A 15,781-nucleotide genomic window follows, 5' to 3' on the forward strand; every position below is an offset into this window, starting at 1 on the left:
TGATCTCAAAACACATATCGACCAATTTCAATATCTTTATCAATCTATTATATACTAATGACTCGTCTACTGGAGTAATATGTATCCATATAATTATTCTTTAATTCACATAAATTTTTATATAAGCCTCATAACTTCACATTTATTCACAAAAAAACTTGTAATATAATACAAGAAATTCCTGAATATTACACACTTTCCCCCTTAAAAGATCTGCCCCAGGCCTAATAAAACAAGTGAGGATATTTTTCGAGCACTTTTCTCTCAATCTCCCAGGTTGACTCTTCAACCTTGGGATTCCTCCACAACACTCTTAAAAGCGCGACGAACTTATTTCCCATAATTTTCCTCCTTTCTATCTAGAATTTCTAATGGTTGTTCAACATAAGATACCTCAAACAAATCCCTGAGTCCCATCCTCTAATTCATATTTGCAATGAGACTATAACACTTGAGAACTAATAAATGATATATTAAGTACAAGGACAAGATTAACTCATTCCTAACTTCTCAAGCACGACAAAGTCGCGCATAACTTTCATTGTTCTTGTCAAAAACAATCAAGTGGCTACCCATTTTTCTCGGGGACTCGTTTGGCCACTAAAATCCACACACAAATACACACATACACACAAACACACTCACACACACATATATATATATATATATATATATATATATATGTTAAATCTTGAAAAAAAACTTAACTGAAAATTAACTAAATCCTAATTAGAAAATGATGTGTGGGGCCACATAAGTTTATAGAAAAGAACGTTATACTTCTCTATTATTAATATTTTCTAACAAACCCATCATCGGTTCATTAAATTTTAGGTCAATCTTTTTTAAAGATTTATAATAGTGATATAATGTTGCCAAAATGAGTCACGTGAATATCAGGTAGCCTTTTAATAGTTTTTGACAAGAATAGTGGGCACTTTGATATAAAACCCAAATAATGTCAAATGAGAAAATGGTCATAAAAATCGTTTCGGAGGAAATGGTTTAAGATGATGCAATGATCTTATATAATTTACATGTTCTTATATTGTACTATCGATTTACAGGTAGAAATCATAAATACTTATATAAAGGAGAAGATGAATACGGTGAAGTGTCGACTCTCAAAAAGTCTCGCTCTATTTTTCTATTTATCTCAATATTTTTAGTTAATAAAACTCAAAAATACAATTATGTTGTACTGTACTAAACTTTCTCCAATTTATTCTTAATTGAACTTAGCTTGCCTAAACTTTCTCCACTTTATTCATTATTTAACTTAGGATCTTAAAACTCTTAATATCCTTCTAAATTGCTCTCCAAATCTTTCTCCACTGTCTACTTATTTCAACTTACGGTTCCTAAATTTTCTTCACTTTTTTTAATTTAACTTACCATCTTAATATTCTTTTAAATTAAAGATAAATATCTAAAAATACGTTATAAATATTTATAACTTATTTAAACGTAAATCCAAATCAATCTCTTTCAGATTAAAAATAATTCAAATCCAGTATTCTTGGTTAGATAAAATCTAATTGAATTATAATTGATCAGATTAAGTACAAAAAAACATATACAAATTAAAATTTTTTGGTTAGATAAATCCAACTGAATTCAAACAAATCATATAGAGTACAAACTAAATACGAGTATTCTTTCAATCTTAAATATATATTCAAATAAATGACAAGACAAGAAATGTATTTTAGTTTAATACTCGAGTATTTCTTATTGTGTAGGTTATTATTATTAGTTGATCTAAAAAAGCGCGACACAATATTGATTATCACGACGAGTGTCGCCCGATTTACTCAAAGATGGAAGAAGAGCACGAAGAGCACTTAAGGATGGCACTTTAAATTCTAAGGAAATAGAAGTTATATGTGAAGTTCAAGATTTCTCGAAGAAGGACACACCATTAACCAAGAAAAATAAGAAGTTTTTATAGAGGACAAGTGTGATGAAAGTTTCCAAGAATTTAAGAGAAGGTTAGTGTCTGCACCCGTATTGGTTCTCTCTGATGGCCAAGGCAATTTCGTGATCTATAGTGACGCCTCTCACAAAGAATAAAGATGTGTTTTAATGAAGCAAGGTAATTTAATTGTTTATGTTGTGAGACAGCTAAAATCTCATTAACACAAGTATCTAATACACGATTTAGAGCTAGCGGAAATTGAGTTTGCCTTAAAATTTAGAGACACTAATTGTTTGAAGAAAAGTGTAAGAGTTATATGGACCATAGAGCTTTAAATAAATCTATACCTAGAAGGAGATAATTATGATATAAAGAATATGGTTAAAATTGATATAGGAATATGATTGTACTATCAACTATTATATCGAAAAAGTGAATGTCATGGCACACGCCTTAAATTAAAAAGGAAGATTGAATATGTTAACGTCGGGCAAAGAGTTGATTATGGAGCTTAAAAAGTTGGAGATAAGGGTACGGATCCCCAAGTTAGTATCTGAGGGTTTATGCGATGACTTTTCAAGCAAACTTGTTGGAGATGATGAAAAAATGACAAAAGCATTTCATGCTTTAGGAAAAGGATAGTTTGACTGGTGATAAGACAATGAGTCAAAAGAATGATAAAGGTATTGGGTATCATCCTCCGTTAATAGAGTTGTGTCATATCAGTTATTATGCGAGCATAATAAATTAGGTATCTAATAACGAAGCTTGTATTGATATTGATATATAATTCATTTTTAAATATGTAGGGAATCCAAGTTATGAATATTATCTGAGTACGTGCATGAGAAACCTATGAAAAGCAACTAGTGGATAAATCCTTTTACGTAATTCAAAAAGTGTAAATTTTATTGACTTCTAAAGTAGTATGAATCTATTTTATACTACTTTCTCTCTTTCATTTTCCTCCAAGTTGTATCATCCGACTGAGAGAAACTATGCATATAGTGACTATTTGTCTTTGCGATAAAACGTTCAGTGGGACGCCACCTAATTATGGGTTGTTAAAGCGTATAGTACTTAGACTGGACATCTTAAGTACTAATATGGTTGCTTCCATTCATATCAAAATTCTTTATTTATCCTTCCTCTTTCAGAATGATTTATTGATTCCCACTTCCCGTCAATTATTCCATAGATATGTGTATCATCGAAAAGCTTTCGAATTGAGAAGTGGTGTAAAGTATGATTTAGTAACTAATATTCTTTCCGATAAATATGTATGTAAGATATAAGCGCTCTTGATATGTGTAAAAAAAATTGTTAGGCATGTTGGACCATTTTAGTAATATGGAACAATGTATTTGTAACTTGTGCAATTTTATCAAAAATTATAGTATAACAATCAGAAAATTGCAGTACAATAAATATGAGTTGTAGAATAATTTCATCTCGACCATGATAATTTAAAGAAAAATAGAAATTTTACGTTTCTTAGAACGATGTTGTAGGGTGGAAGTATAATTTATCTATTCTATCGTGTTGAACACGAAATATTGAAAATTAAGTTGACATTTTAGTGGATCTTGAGTCGGTGATCATCTGTTCATAATGTAATAATTTAATAATATCAGTTCATAAATTTTATAATTCTAAAAAAGAAATTTTAAAAGTTTTGGTTAGTCATACGATTCGTAGTTGGACCGATAAATAGTTTGAGAGTTGTCCAACATCATTTGTTGGAGATCAGATTACTAGTCTATAAGTTGTTACTTAAATTTTAGTAGTATAAGGCCCTTAAACTTCATTGATATGAGGCCTTTTGCGATCTGGCAAAAACAAATTTGTGCAAATATCGGTAGAAAGCAGGCAATATTATATTATTAATACTATTTATATCGTATAGTCATGGTTGAGCATGCCCCACATCTATGCATTTTAACTTATTTCACGCCTACCTATAATAATAGACCTTGTTGTCGGAGATCTAAATTAACGAGTCTTTTCTTTTACGAATTAGGTTTATTTGTCATACAATTGAGTATATTTTTTAACAAATTCCAGGGGTGAGCGAGAATTGAACACAACACCTGGGACGATAAGAAATAAGCCCTTCACATCTCATCGCGCTCGGGGTTTATTACTCAACACATTCTAACTAGAACCCATATTAGTATTCCAGTTAAATACATTTTTAAAATCTACTTATTTAAAATAATAATGCTAAATGTATCAAATTGATACCCAAAATGAATCTCAAATCTCACATGTCACACATTGAATGTCTATAAATTAATTAATAATAGTGGATCTCCTACATTCATTAAAATCCCACCAAATAACATACCAAATTGTCAGTAAGCAATGTCACATAAATAATGGCAAATAGGCCAAAATTTAGTTCCCAATTTGATACATCTAACACTACTCAATTTAAAAACTTTTCCAACCGATATAATTAATTTAAAAACTATATCCTTTTTCAAAAATCATACAACTATCTAAATTTTGAAAAACAATTATAAAATGAAATAAAATCGATTATAGGTAAAAAAAAAGTTAAAATTTAAAACTAAAACTAATGTGATAAAATGTAAGTTAGTACCTATAATGTATACATATAAAAGTTAGTATTGTATTACATAGTGCATAATAAATATATTCAACACATCGATGTGGTTTGAGTTCCAACATTTCATTGATTTATACCGAACAGAACTATTTGTTTATGATGATAGATGAGTGATATTTTAGATTTGGGTGTAAAAGAGCCAAACAATTCGTGAGCTACTCGAACTCGATTTATTAAAAATTTGAATTCGTCTCGGAAATATTTGAGTTGAGCCCGAGCTCGAGCTTTTCGAACTTTTAACCGAGCCGACGTCGAGCTTCAAGTTACTCGGCTTATAAGGTTCGCGAGCCTTATCGAGTTTATATTATATTTTAATTTTTTTATTATAAATAAATTTTATATAAATATTTAATAGTTTTTACATATAGTATATTTTTTTAATCGAATTTGAGCAGAACCGATCATATTTCGAGTTTTTGTTAATATTTAGTGAAATTAATTTGAACTTTCGAGTCGAACTCGAGCCTACCGCTTGAAATTAAAGACTCGGTCGAGTCCGGGCTCGAGCTAACCCTGACAGCTCGATTGCACCCCTATTTTAGATAAATAAATAAAAATCCTGCTACAATTAATATTCTGATCAAATAAATCATACAATAATTTAATACAAGTCTAGAAGGCAGTATTTTTCTCTTAACCAACTGAATTACTTTACAAAGGAAAAGTGAGATTTGAACCCAAAAATTCTAATTTGGTGGATTATAAGAAGTTTGATTTGATGATCATCCTGAAGACTTCTAGCCCAGTAATACTCATGGCCATGCCCAGCACCACAAAATAGCAGCACCACCAATAACACAACACATTGTGTCCATACTTTTCACACTTGGAAGTCACACATTTTGACCTATATTTCTTATACTAGTCCATAACTTTCCACCAAGTGGGAAAGTATGAATATCGAAAAATAAAGTATGATTTGTTAAATTTGACTAGTGTACTATCAAGTTGCCAAAGTCCAAACTAATTTAGATCGATATAAATAGGTAAACTAATCATCTGTTAAGGTATGCAACTAATTAAAATTATAGAATTGCAAAGAAGACACTATTGCAGTTGAAAATAATATGTCCAAGGGAAGAGGCAGAGCAGGCGCTGCAACAGCATTGGTGCTTTGCTTGGTGCTGCTGCACTATGAAGTGGCTCAAGCTACTGTCTACAATGTCGGAGGCGCCAGTGGTTGGACCTTTAAAATGACTAGTTGGCCTGACGCTAAGCGCTTCAAAGCCGGTGATGTACTAGGTCTATATCATCCCATTTTTGTTTGGAAATTATGACTTTTATTACTTTGCTTAAATGCTAGGGGCAACTAGCTCTAATAGTATCGTCTGACAATTTTCACAACACTACTTACAATTAATAACCATATATTTGTGACTGTTATTTGTTTTTGTAGTGTTCAAGTACGACCCATCGCTCCACAATGTGGTGAAAGTAAACAAACGAGGCTATCGAAGTTGTCACACCCCACGAGGATCAAAAGTATATCAAACCGGAAACGACAGAATCACACTTGCCAGAGGCCGCAACTTCTTCATTTGCAACTTTCCTGGACACTGTGAAGCTCAAATGAAGATAGCCGTAACAGCGACTTAATTCCTATGCATTGAGTAGCGGGCTGCTGCATATGAAATCATGTAACAATTTCATAAATAAAGTTTATCTAATACCTAGTAGCTAGCTAGTATTGTTTCCAGGATACAGTAGTATCCTAGTGTGACTGTGCGAAAATAAGATGCTGAAGTTTTCTATTTTGATTATTTTGTGTTGTTCCTCCCTTTCTCTGTTTCTATAATCACCTCCTATCTCCTGATCAGTGCTTTGATTGATCGGTGACTGGTTCGTTGTTTGTTAATAAGATGCAGTAGTTGTTTAATTGTTTGTTAATGTGAGGTAGCCTTTGTTAATCTGACACTTACTTTTTTACAACATGCTAACTCAAATCTTGTGCACGGTTCTAGTAAATATTTAAATATTTTTAAAATTTTATTTATCTAATTATGTAGGTAGTTTAGGAGAATAAGGAGACTCCGGTAGTAATTTAGGAATTTAGTAATTTGTTAGATGTATAATAACACTACTTTTTATTTATAATAACCAAAATAATAATCAAAATAGTGAATAACCGTTTAACCAAATTATAGCCTATTCCAGTTATTATAATTTAGTATAAATTAGTATATTTATAAATAATAATATTAATATTTGTTGTTGGCGGCATTCGAACCTGAAATTTGGATAGCGTGTAAATAATAAATATAAATATTTGATGTTAACACGGTTCGAACATGGGAGTTTGAGTAGTGTAAAATAATAATATAAATATTTGTTGTTGACGGATTCGAAGCTAAAAACTTGAGTGGTGTATATACTTTTAATATTTGCATCCTACGGTCCTGATCACTTAATTAAAAAGATCTGGCGGTCATAAATAGAGATAACTAAATCACATAAAAAACATAGAAAATTACACCTCATTCCAGTAATTATAGTATAGTACAGATTTCACCACCAATTTATAATTATTTTTCAAAAAGAAATAATTGGAATAAAAATATTAATTTCATATATGTATTCATTAAAAAGATAAATATAATAATTCTAATTATGAGGTTAAAACTACTAAAGGTTTGTGTCAAAATGTGGGTAGAACTTTTAAATGTTTGTGTCAAAAATATCATACCTCAAATATATAAAAACAGAGAAAATTTATCTAATACTTGTGTTGTTTCTTTCTACAATAAAAACTATGTTTCAACTTATGCTCCAATTGTGAAATCCAATGGGCCTACATATATTATTTGAGAAAATGCGTTATATACCGTTATGTTCGTATCAGATGGTCGAAAATTGTCTTGTTAGATTTGATATTCGATTCGGAGTGATCTATCATGATTGGATATGAATTGGCTTAAAAAATTGATCTATATCGTGATCTAATAAAAGCGATCCTAATACTAAATAGATTGGACATAAATTAGGTAATTGGATCCGTCCATTCGCAATCCGGCCCGTTTAATAATATATAATATTAAAATTTTATATAAAATTAAATATATTCGGTATATCCCGCTTATCGCAGGAGGGTAACATGTACGTAACTTTTCTCTCATTCAAAAAATGAAGAGGCCGTTTGCCGAAAGACCCCAAGCTTATATGTGCATGTGCACAATATGTAAAAAGTGTAACAATTTTAAATAAACTAAAATTTGATAGTATAAAGTAAATATAGGTCAAGACAAACATTAACCTATGGCGTTGCTAACATAGGAATTACCGAAATTCAAATGCATTTTTCTCGTGACTACAAAATTATTTTACTACACGTTGACGATGTACTCAAATTGCAAAATAATTCATCAACCACATCCTTCACTGAACCGGCCGTTTTTTCCCTTTTTGTCGTTCTAACTTCTAATAACATCCTCCAAAATGCCTTCATCGTAGAGAACATCATCCTTTTTCACGAACTGTGTCATTTTTATTGATATAAAAATCTTTTTCATTCAACCAATTATAGAAAAACCAGATTCACAGGCAAGTCACTGGTAGAAGAGAATAACAAAACTGCTGCTTCTTCCTCGTTCTTGTCCTTTGTGTTTCGAATATATATAGTTTCAAGACCTCTTTACGAGTTCTTGGCAAGAAGTTTTGTATGTATATGTATAGATTATTTCTGTGTGTTTATTGCGATAGTCGAGTCGGGTAATGAAAATATGGATAACCTTAGTCAATAATTTCAGGCCCCCACTGAAAAAGGGATAGCAGACCATGCCATGGTAGAAAATCTTTAAAGAAAATGCTTCATACATATATACAATATAACAGGAAAGAGAACCATCTACATTCTCCTTTTTTCACAATGCAAATAGGAAATTTTACTCTAATCCTCGTAAACATGATCGACACTCTTAAACCACCCACTACACTGCAATGTTAGCGGATATAAACTCGTGTCTTTTAACAACCTTTTTGACAGAGAAATCATATGGATACAAACTGACGTCTTCTTAATCTCATATATTAAAATTCTATATATATTATAATATATTTATAATATAAAATATAAAATAAAATAGACATGTATATGAGTTAGTTTCTATGGAGTCCCCTATTTCATTAGAGTTCTTGGAGTCCATATATGTTCTGCAAGTAAAATATAGCTTAAATTGTGCAAAACGTATTATTTTTTGAATGATATTCTACAAATATCACAATTTTATTGAAAATCTTGCGGATTGAATAGATTTGACAAGTCGAATGTTGCAAAATATATTATTTTACAAAACATGCTTAGTTTGCAGAACATAAATGTTCATGTTGCAGAACATACAAATTATACTTGCAAATATATGATATTTGCATGATTTTATTGAAGTAATGATATTTGTGAAACATGTTTTGCAAGATAACACGTTTTAGAAGATATTTTATTTGCAGAATATAGATGGACTCCGATGACTCCAATTAAAATGTGGACTCCATAGAACTTTACTCTGTATATATATATAGTCTAATATTTTATATAATACTTAAGAGCATTATATTTGGAGCCTGTTGCGTATAAGAACTTTACATTCAACAAATTAATATGCTTCAAGTGTTTTTTGAACTTATACTTAAAGTTATGATCTTACATATCAGATCTTCTTTGATTTCAGATCTTCTTTGATTGCAGAATATAATCATTCTTTATTGTAGAAAATCTCTCGTACTCTCTTTTATATATAATACGAGAATAAAAGGATAAAATTAGTGAGATTTTTTATTCTCGGTAAAATGATTAACTGGAAATTATTCCAGTAATCTCTTCTATATATAATAGGAGAACAAGGGGAAAAAATTAGTGAGATATTTTATTCTCAGTAAAATGATTAACTTACCCCTATGCTTAATATTTATATAAAAAATATTGTTTGGGGGATTTGAACCCAAGTCTTTATATTGACATGTACACCTTGTTGCTACTACACCGCGTTATTACTTAAATTTTTTATCATACTCATAATATGTTAAGAGTCCAAAATAACAAATTTATTTAACTTTAAACAAAATTACTAAAATATTTGTAGAATTAGTTTTAAATAATTGAATTTGAGATATAAAGTTAAGTTTAACATATAAATTGATCATTACCTAATTTATTAAACAATTTTTAATTTCAAAAGGATGTCTCTTATATTTTGAATATATATTTCCAAATAAAAATTAAAGTGTAAACATAAATATTTTTTTAAATATTGAAAATAGATACACTTATGTAAATAATATATATATATATGTATTACACATTTAGATTTGTTAGGGTCATAAATAGTTAGTGTATTTCGGTTTATTTCGAATTCGAAATCAAAACTTGACCCATTTTTCAAAAAATACTCAAAATATGACTACATGGCATGGCCGAAAATACAACGCCACTATATAGGTTTAAATTATATTACGATTTCGACGAGAAAATCTTACCAATAAAGGGAAGTTTTGTGATATCTTATGTTTATAAAAATCAATATTTTTTAAGTTCTTTATAGAATCAAGTCAATTGATAATATCTATCAAAATTACTAACTTCGAAATCACAATTTTTTACCCATTTTGTCAAAATACTCAAAATTTGACTACATAACCCGACCGAAAATACAACATCACTGTCTAGGTTAAGTACATTTAAATTACGAGCTCGATGATTAATAAGGATAAATTTTATAATATCTTATATTAAATATATTCAGAATTTGACCCAATATTTAAAAATATTCGGAATTTGACATGAGATGTCATAAGATCCTTTAAAACTACGAAGATGTACTAAATCGATTTATTTATTAATATTTCACTTTAAAAAAATAGATTTATAATCATATTATAATACACCAACATAGGTTTAAAATTAGTAAGACTTTTTATCCATGTGAATTTACATGTTTGCCAGTGATTAATATATTCAAAAAAAATTATTAATGAGATTTGAACCTTAGTCTACCCTCTAGAATGCACACTTCAATACCACAATGCTAACATGTCATTTGTGCTTTAAATCATACACCTATTATGACTTTGTCATGTGAGGGTTATAAAATAATATATATATATATATATATATATATTTATTAATTTAAGTTATTATTTAAATAATAATATTAATCAATATTTAAAACATGATAAAGAAAATATTTTTTAAAAAAGATAAATGAACTAAAACATAACACGTACTTAATTAATGATGTAATACTTTTTAAAGTGATCGTTATCTCGAAATATATGATACTACATATGAGAAATGATTATTCAAACCTAATGATCATAGAATATGATTCTAGGTTATATATAATGATTAATTAGTAAAAATAAAAATATATTATATGTTATTCATATGATATCATATATTCCTACATATAAATCATGATGATTACACATTGTCATTGATAAAAGAAATTTCTAAATTTCTAAATGTTGAGATGATAATTTTCCGGAACAAACAATTAAGAAGTCAATGAAATGGTGGTGTTGGTCCTCAAAATACATTTTTATTAAATACGATCTCAAATATCACATATTGAAAAAATGGTCCTTATTGGCTCACTAAAACGCACTGAAATGCTAATTGAGTTAAAAGATGCTGAAGTTCAAAATCTTTTGCTGAAAATCAATATAGGTGGGATGAGGATGTTCAAAATGATTTGTTTAATGAGAGAGATATAAATCTCATACTACTTGTCCCATTATCAGAAAGAAGAAGGGAAGATGCATGTTTTTGGTCGCTCGATGCCAAAGGAGAATTTACGGTGAGGAGTTGTTATATGAGGTTACGAGGGAGAATACATGCCTCAATATAAAATTTTAAAATAAGTTATGGAGTTTAAAATTTCCTGGTAAAGTAAAATTGCATCAAAATACTTACTCCAAATTCCAAATTACATCACTGAAATTAATATGTAAAGAGCTATCCCAAATTCCTACTTTTTTATTCTTTTTAGAAAAATTAAACTATAACCATAAAGTAAATAATAAATTTTTTATTTCCTCCAGGCATACCCCTCGTTGGGAGACTTCGGAGAATCCTGCACTTTGCACCCAAAAGCTTGGGATCACTTGTCTTACAATCTGGTACGGGCTCCTTGTCCGGGGGATAGGGATGCGTCCAATATTTTGGGTGAACCACGACTATACCTACGTCCACGGGTTAGAGAAATAGCTAGTAGCGGAGGGTTATCCTTGGCCAGAGAGATGTCTTATTCATAAAGTCTCAAAGCCGCGGACATGCCTTGGGCCTTTGTGGTTGGGCCTCATCGGCAGACATTCCTAAAGCTAGTAGAAGACGGTTTCCAATAGGTTTCCTACTGGGCCTCGGGACAAGAGATCTAAGCTCATTAGGTTTCTTATACACCAAGAACTACGTCGGCTTAATTCCGTATAAATAAGGATATGTAGGCAAATTGCAAGGGGTCGGAAGCGAGAGCGCAAAGGAGCCACCACTAACCCTAAGCAATATTAGCCACCAATAATCACCACCACTCAACACTGTTCACGTTTCCCAACGAACACTATTCATATTTTTTGACGAAGAACTAGTGTCACAGATCTTGTTTCCGGCTACGAACCTCGAATTTTGTTGCTACCAAATTCCTCCGTCAACAAATTGGCGCTAAAAGGAGGGGCTAATCAAGATCTGCATTTAGGAGGAAAGAAGGCTCTGAGCAGGCCTATGATGAACCTTACATTCCTACTCCGGTCAATTGTCCCATCCCGAATGTTGGTGGCCAACCACCAGTCCCGATTAGCAACGTGGATTTGTTGGAACAGCTCTATCGCATGGGCGATGCCTTAAACGGCTTTGACTCGAGGTTGAGTATGGTGGAGCGGCGTAAGATAAGAAGAGGCCTTCGCCATAACTGCTCTGCTCATGCATCCGGGAAAGCTCCCATGACTGATGCTCCAATTGGTCACGGCGAGCGTATGGTAATAACGTCGCGGTATCTGAATTACTCCAACGTTGCAACCCTGATTGTTGAACTTGTCGACGAAGATATTGATGGGTGAGAGGTTCTGCGGGCATACAACCAAGTAATCACTCACCCACACCAATCTGGGCCGACTCCGGAGGAACGTCGGCAAGCGGAATCTATGCTAGTAAACGAACAACAAGGTTTTGCTGCTTTGAAGGATCGCTTGGGGATCCATTTAGGAGATGATGATCTAAGGATATTACTTTTTGAATGGCAGAGAGATGCCGACCGCGGAGATATGGTGCCCCGTAGTTCAACGTGTGTGCCCCTGAATCCCACTGAGAATCAGGAACGGCACCGCGACCATGAGAGAGCTCCTCTCCGTGGATCGATGGACCGGTATGATTGAGATTATGGAAGTGACCGTTGGAGAAGACCCGGTTGAGGGGAAGAGGCGGAGGCCGAGGTAGATACTTGGACGGCTATGACCGAAACAACTATCGTGGCTATATGGATACTCGCACGTATGACCGAGCTGACAGAGATAACTATGCGGGAGATGATGGTCATATGGATATCCTGAATAATGATCGCGAGATGTCTCAAGGTTGTGGCCGAGACCAAGAAGAAAATCTGGGAGGAGATGAAGGCGAAATCAAGAAGTAGTAGTGATACCTGGAGGAGGACAAGCTTATGCCCAAAATACTAATCAACAACAGGCTCTTCCAGGTGGAAATCAGATAGTGCTACCTCCACCTCAGCCCCAGGATCCACAACCTCATATGCAGACTATCCCCGGTGTGGGAACCTTTAATGTAGATGATCTGAAGAGGTTGCTCAATCACTTGGAAGGAAGAGTGATGTCAACGACTAAGATTTCTTCGCCATTCTCTATAGTTATAAGGGAAGCTCAGCTCCCAGCCGGGTATCATAACACAACTAGCGATCTTAAGTTCTATGGGAGTTCAAACCCTGTGGAATTCTTGGGTCAGTTTAATATAGAGATGGATGTATATCAAGTTCCAGACTTGGCCCGATGTCAATTCTTGGAAGCAAACTTCAGGGAAAGTGGTCAATAATGGTTCCAAAAGCTTGGACCGGGAGTGATCACTTCTTGGGATCAAATAAAAACCTTGTTCTTGACCAAGTTCCAAGAAGCTGTGAGATACGCTCCATCTATCACTACTTTGGCTAATATCAAATGGAAAATGAAAGTATGACATCTTACTTCAAAAGGTTCAATATCGAATCTACCAGCTATTAAGTGGCATTTATAACACTTATTTATGCTCTAATAAGCTTTGAGTTGGTGCATTTGTACTCAAGTTATTTGTGTTTTAACGTGTTATCAAGTGTTTTTGAATTTCAGGCTTTACTTCGTGAATCAGGTGAATTAGCATTTTTTTGATGCTAATATGGTGTTTAGGATGTGCTGGAATAAAAGCTTGAAAGACTGGCTCGAAGCTGCAAGGAATAAAGAAGAAGAAAAAAAGAATTTTTGGTAAAAGGCAGGCGCGCCCGCGTTGGTGTTGCCCGTGGCCGCGCCGGGAGAACAGAAAGTCAGTGCGCCTGCGCTGGTGAAGGGCGCGGCCATGCTGGTGAAGCGCGTGACCGCGCTGGGTCGGGATATTAAAATCCTGATTCAACTACAATTCAATTTTATGGACTCCTGGGATGCATGGACTATATAAACATAACTTAGGTCATTTTTCAGAGACATCAAACAATGAGAAGACGACAAGAGACCTTTTAGGCACAATTCAACAAAGGCGAAGACGATCTAGTTTATTCTTGTGAATCTTTGTTTTAAGTTGTAATTTGGATGCTTGTTTCTTGTTTTGCTGAACCTTTACTCTTATTTTTACTTTGGTTTATTTATTCGTATAATGACTACGTTTGCTATATCATGTTTTTATTGGAACCCACGTTGGCGATGACTTCGATTATGAGCTAGTCGTTATCGTGGGGTTCTAGCAGATTTATTTATGGATTTCTTTAGTTAAATTGTTTCGATGCCTTAGTATGTGGTGATTGTATGATATCCTAGTTATGGTTGTGCGTATTCGTCTTGTGAGCGTCGCGAACTTATAAGATAGTGTGTTAATTCTTAATAAAGTAAAAGTTAATTTAAGGATTTAGAACTTGCCATCCTAGCATAGGGTCATGTATTGTTATGCATGATTTGTAGATAATTTTACCCATCTTACTTGCCCTGTGTAATCAAGATAGATAACTTGTGCTTAAACCGTTATATTGTCAAATTCTATAGACATATATGGTCTCAATATAATTGATGCCTATTCAGCTTTTATCTCTTTTGTGGATGTCTGGTAGAATGGTACTCGTGCAACGAAAGTTGGCCTTTATCAATTTCGTGTTGTCTGATTAGTGTCATCACCATTACATGCTAAGGTTAAGAACAGTATGGCTATTGAATAAATTACTTAATGAAGTTAGAATCCCTTGTTTGTCATATATATTAACTCAGTTTATCTTTTTCTAGTGGTTATAATAATTAGTTTAATTCTTAGTTATAAACAGCCTCACTTTGTTATCGTCTTAGTATTGAATAATAACCATACATTGTTGCTTAAGTGCATGAGTTGATTAGTTAACCAATACAGTCTCTGTGGGATCGAATATGATTTATATCTTATACTACTTGTGAACGCGTATACTTGCGTGTAATATTAGCGCGTGTTTAGCGACTAACAAGTTTTTGGCGGCGATGTCGGGGACTGCAGTGTTAATTACTAGTTTATGTGCTTTCCACCAGTGGTCGTTAAAGTTCATTGTCTCAGACACTGTTACTTACTTGTTTCCTTGTTTTCTTTCAGGTGATCTAGTAAGGGTGTATGCATACGCGTTCGCGTACCCGTAAGAGAATACTGGATAAAGCCGAGGAAGAACTTGTGGTAGTTCGTAGGGAAGTTTTTGATGAAGAAAAGAAGGTAGAAAAAGAAGAGAAAGTTGAAGAGCCAATTGTAGTAGCTATGGGTGATCAAGTAGAAAATTCGAAGGCTTTGATGGACTATTCTAAGCCTAAGATTAATGAAATTCAGTCTAGCATCATTAGACCAGCCATCAGGGTTAAGACTTTTGAGATCAAGTCAAGCACGATCCAGATGATACATAACTCAGTTCAGTTTGAGGGTTCTCCAACCGAAGACCCCAACATGCACATCAGGGATTTCATCGAGATCTGCGACACTTTCAAGTTTAATGATGTGACTGAAGATGCTATCAAGCTACGACTCTTCCCATTCTCTCTGAGGGACAAAGCTA

The 15,781-nt window shown here is 32.9% G+C and overlaps 1 protein-coding gene across 1 annotated transcript; it reads left to right on the forward strand.

Moving 5' to 3' along the window:
• Window positions 1–5,520: 5,520 nt before the first annotated feature.
• Window positions 5,521–6,437, forward strand: LOC141712017 (basic blue protein-like). The gene is made up of 2 exons (XM_074514773.1): window positions 5,521–5,792; window positions 5,947–6,437. Exons 1-2 carry the CDS (start codon window positions 5,618–5,620, stop codon window positions 6,144–6,146), a joined length of 375 nt encoding a protein of 124 aa, XP_074370874.1. The 5' UTR covers window positions 5,521–5,617; the 3' UTR covers window positions 6,147–6,437.
• Window positions 6,438–15,781: the final 9,344 nt, after the last annotated feature.

Source organism: Apium graveolens, chromosome 3 (genome assembly GCF_009905375.1).
Source record: "Apium graveolens cultivar Ventura chromosome 3, ASM990537v1, whole genome shotgun sequence".
In the NCBI taxonomy this organism is placed as follows: Eukaryota; Viridiplantae; Streptophyta; class Magnoliopsida; order Apiales; family Apiaceae; genus Apium; species Apium graveolens.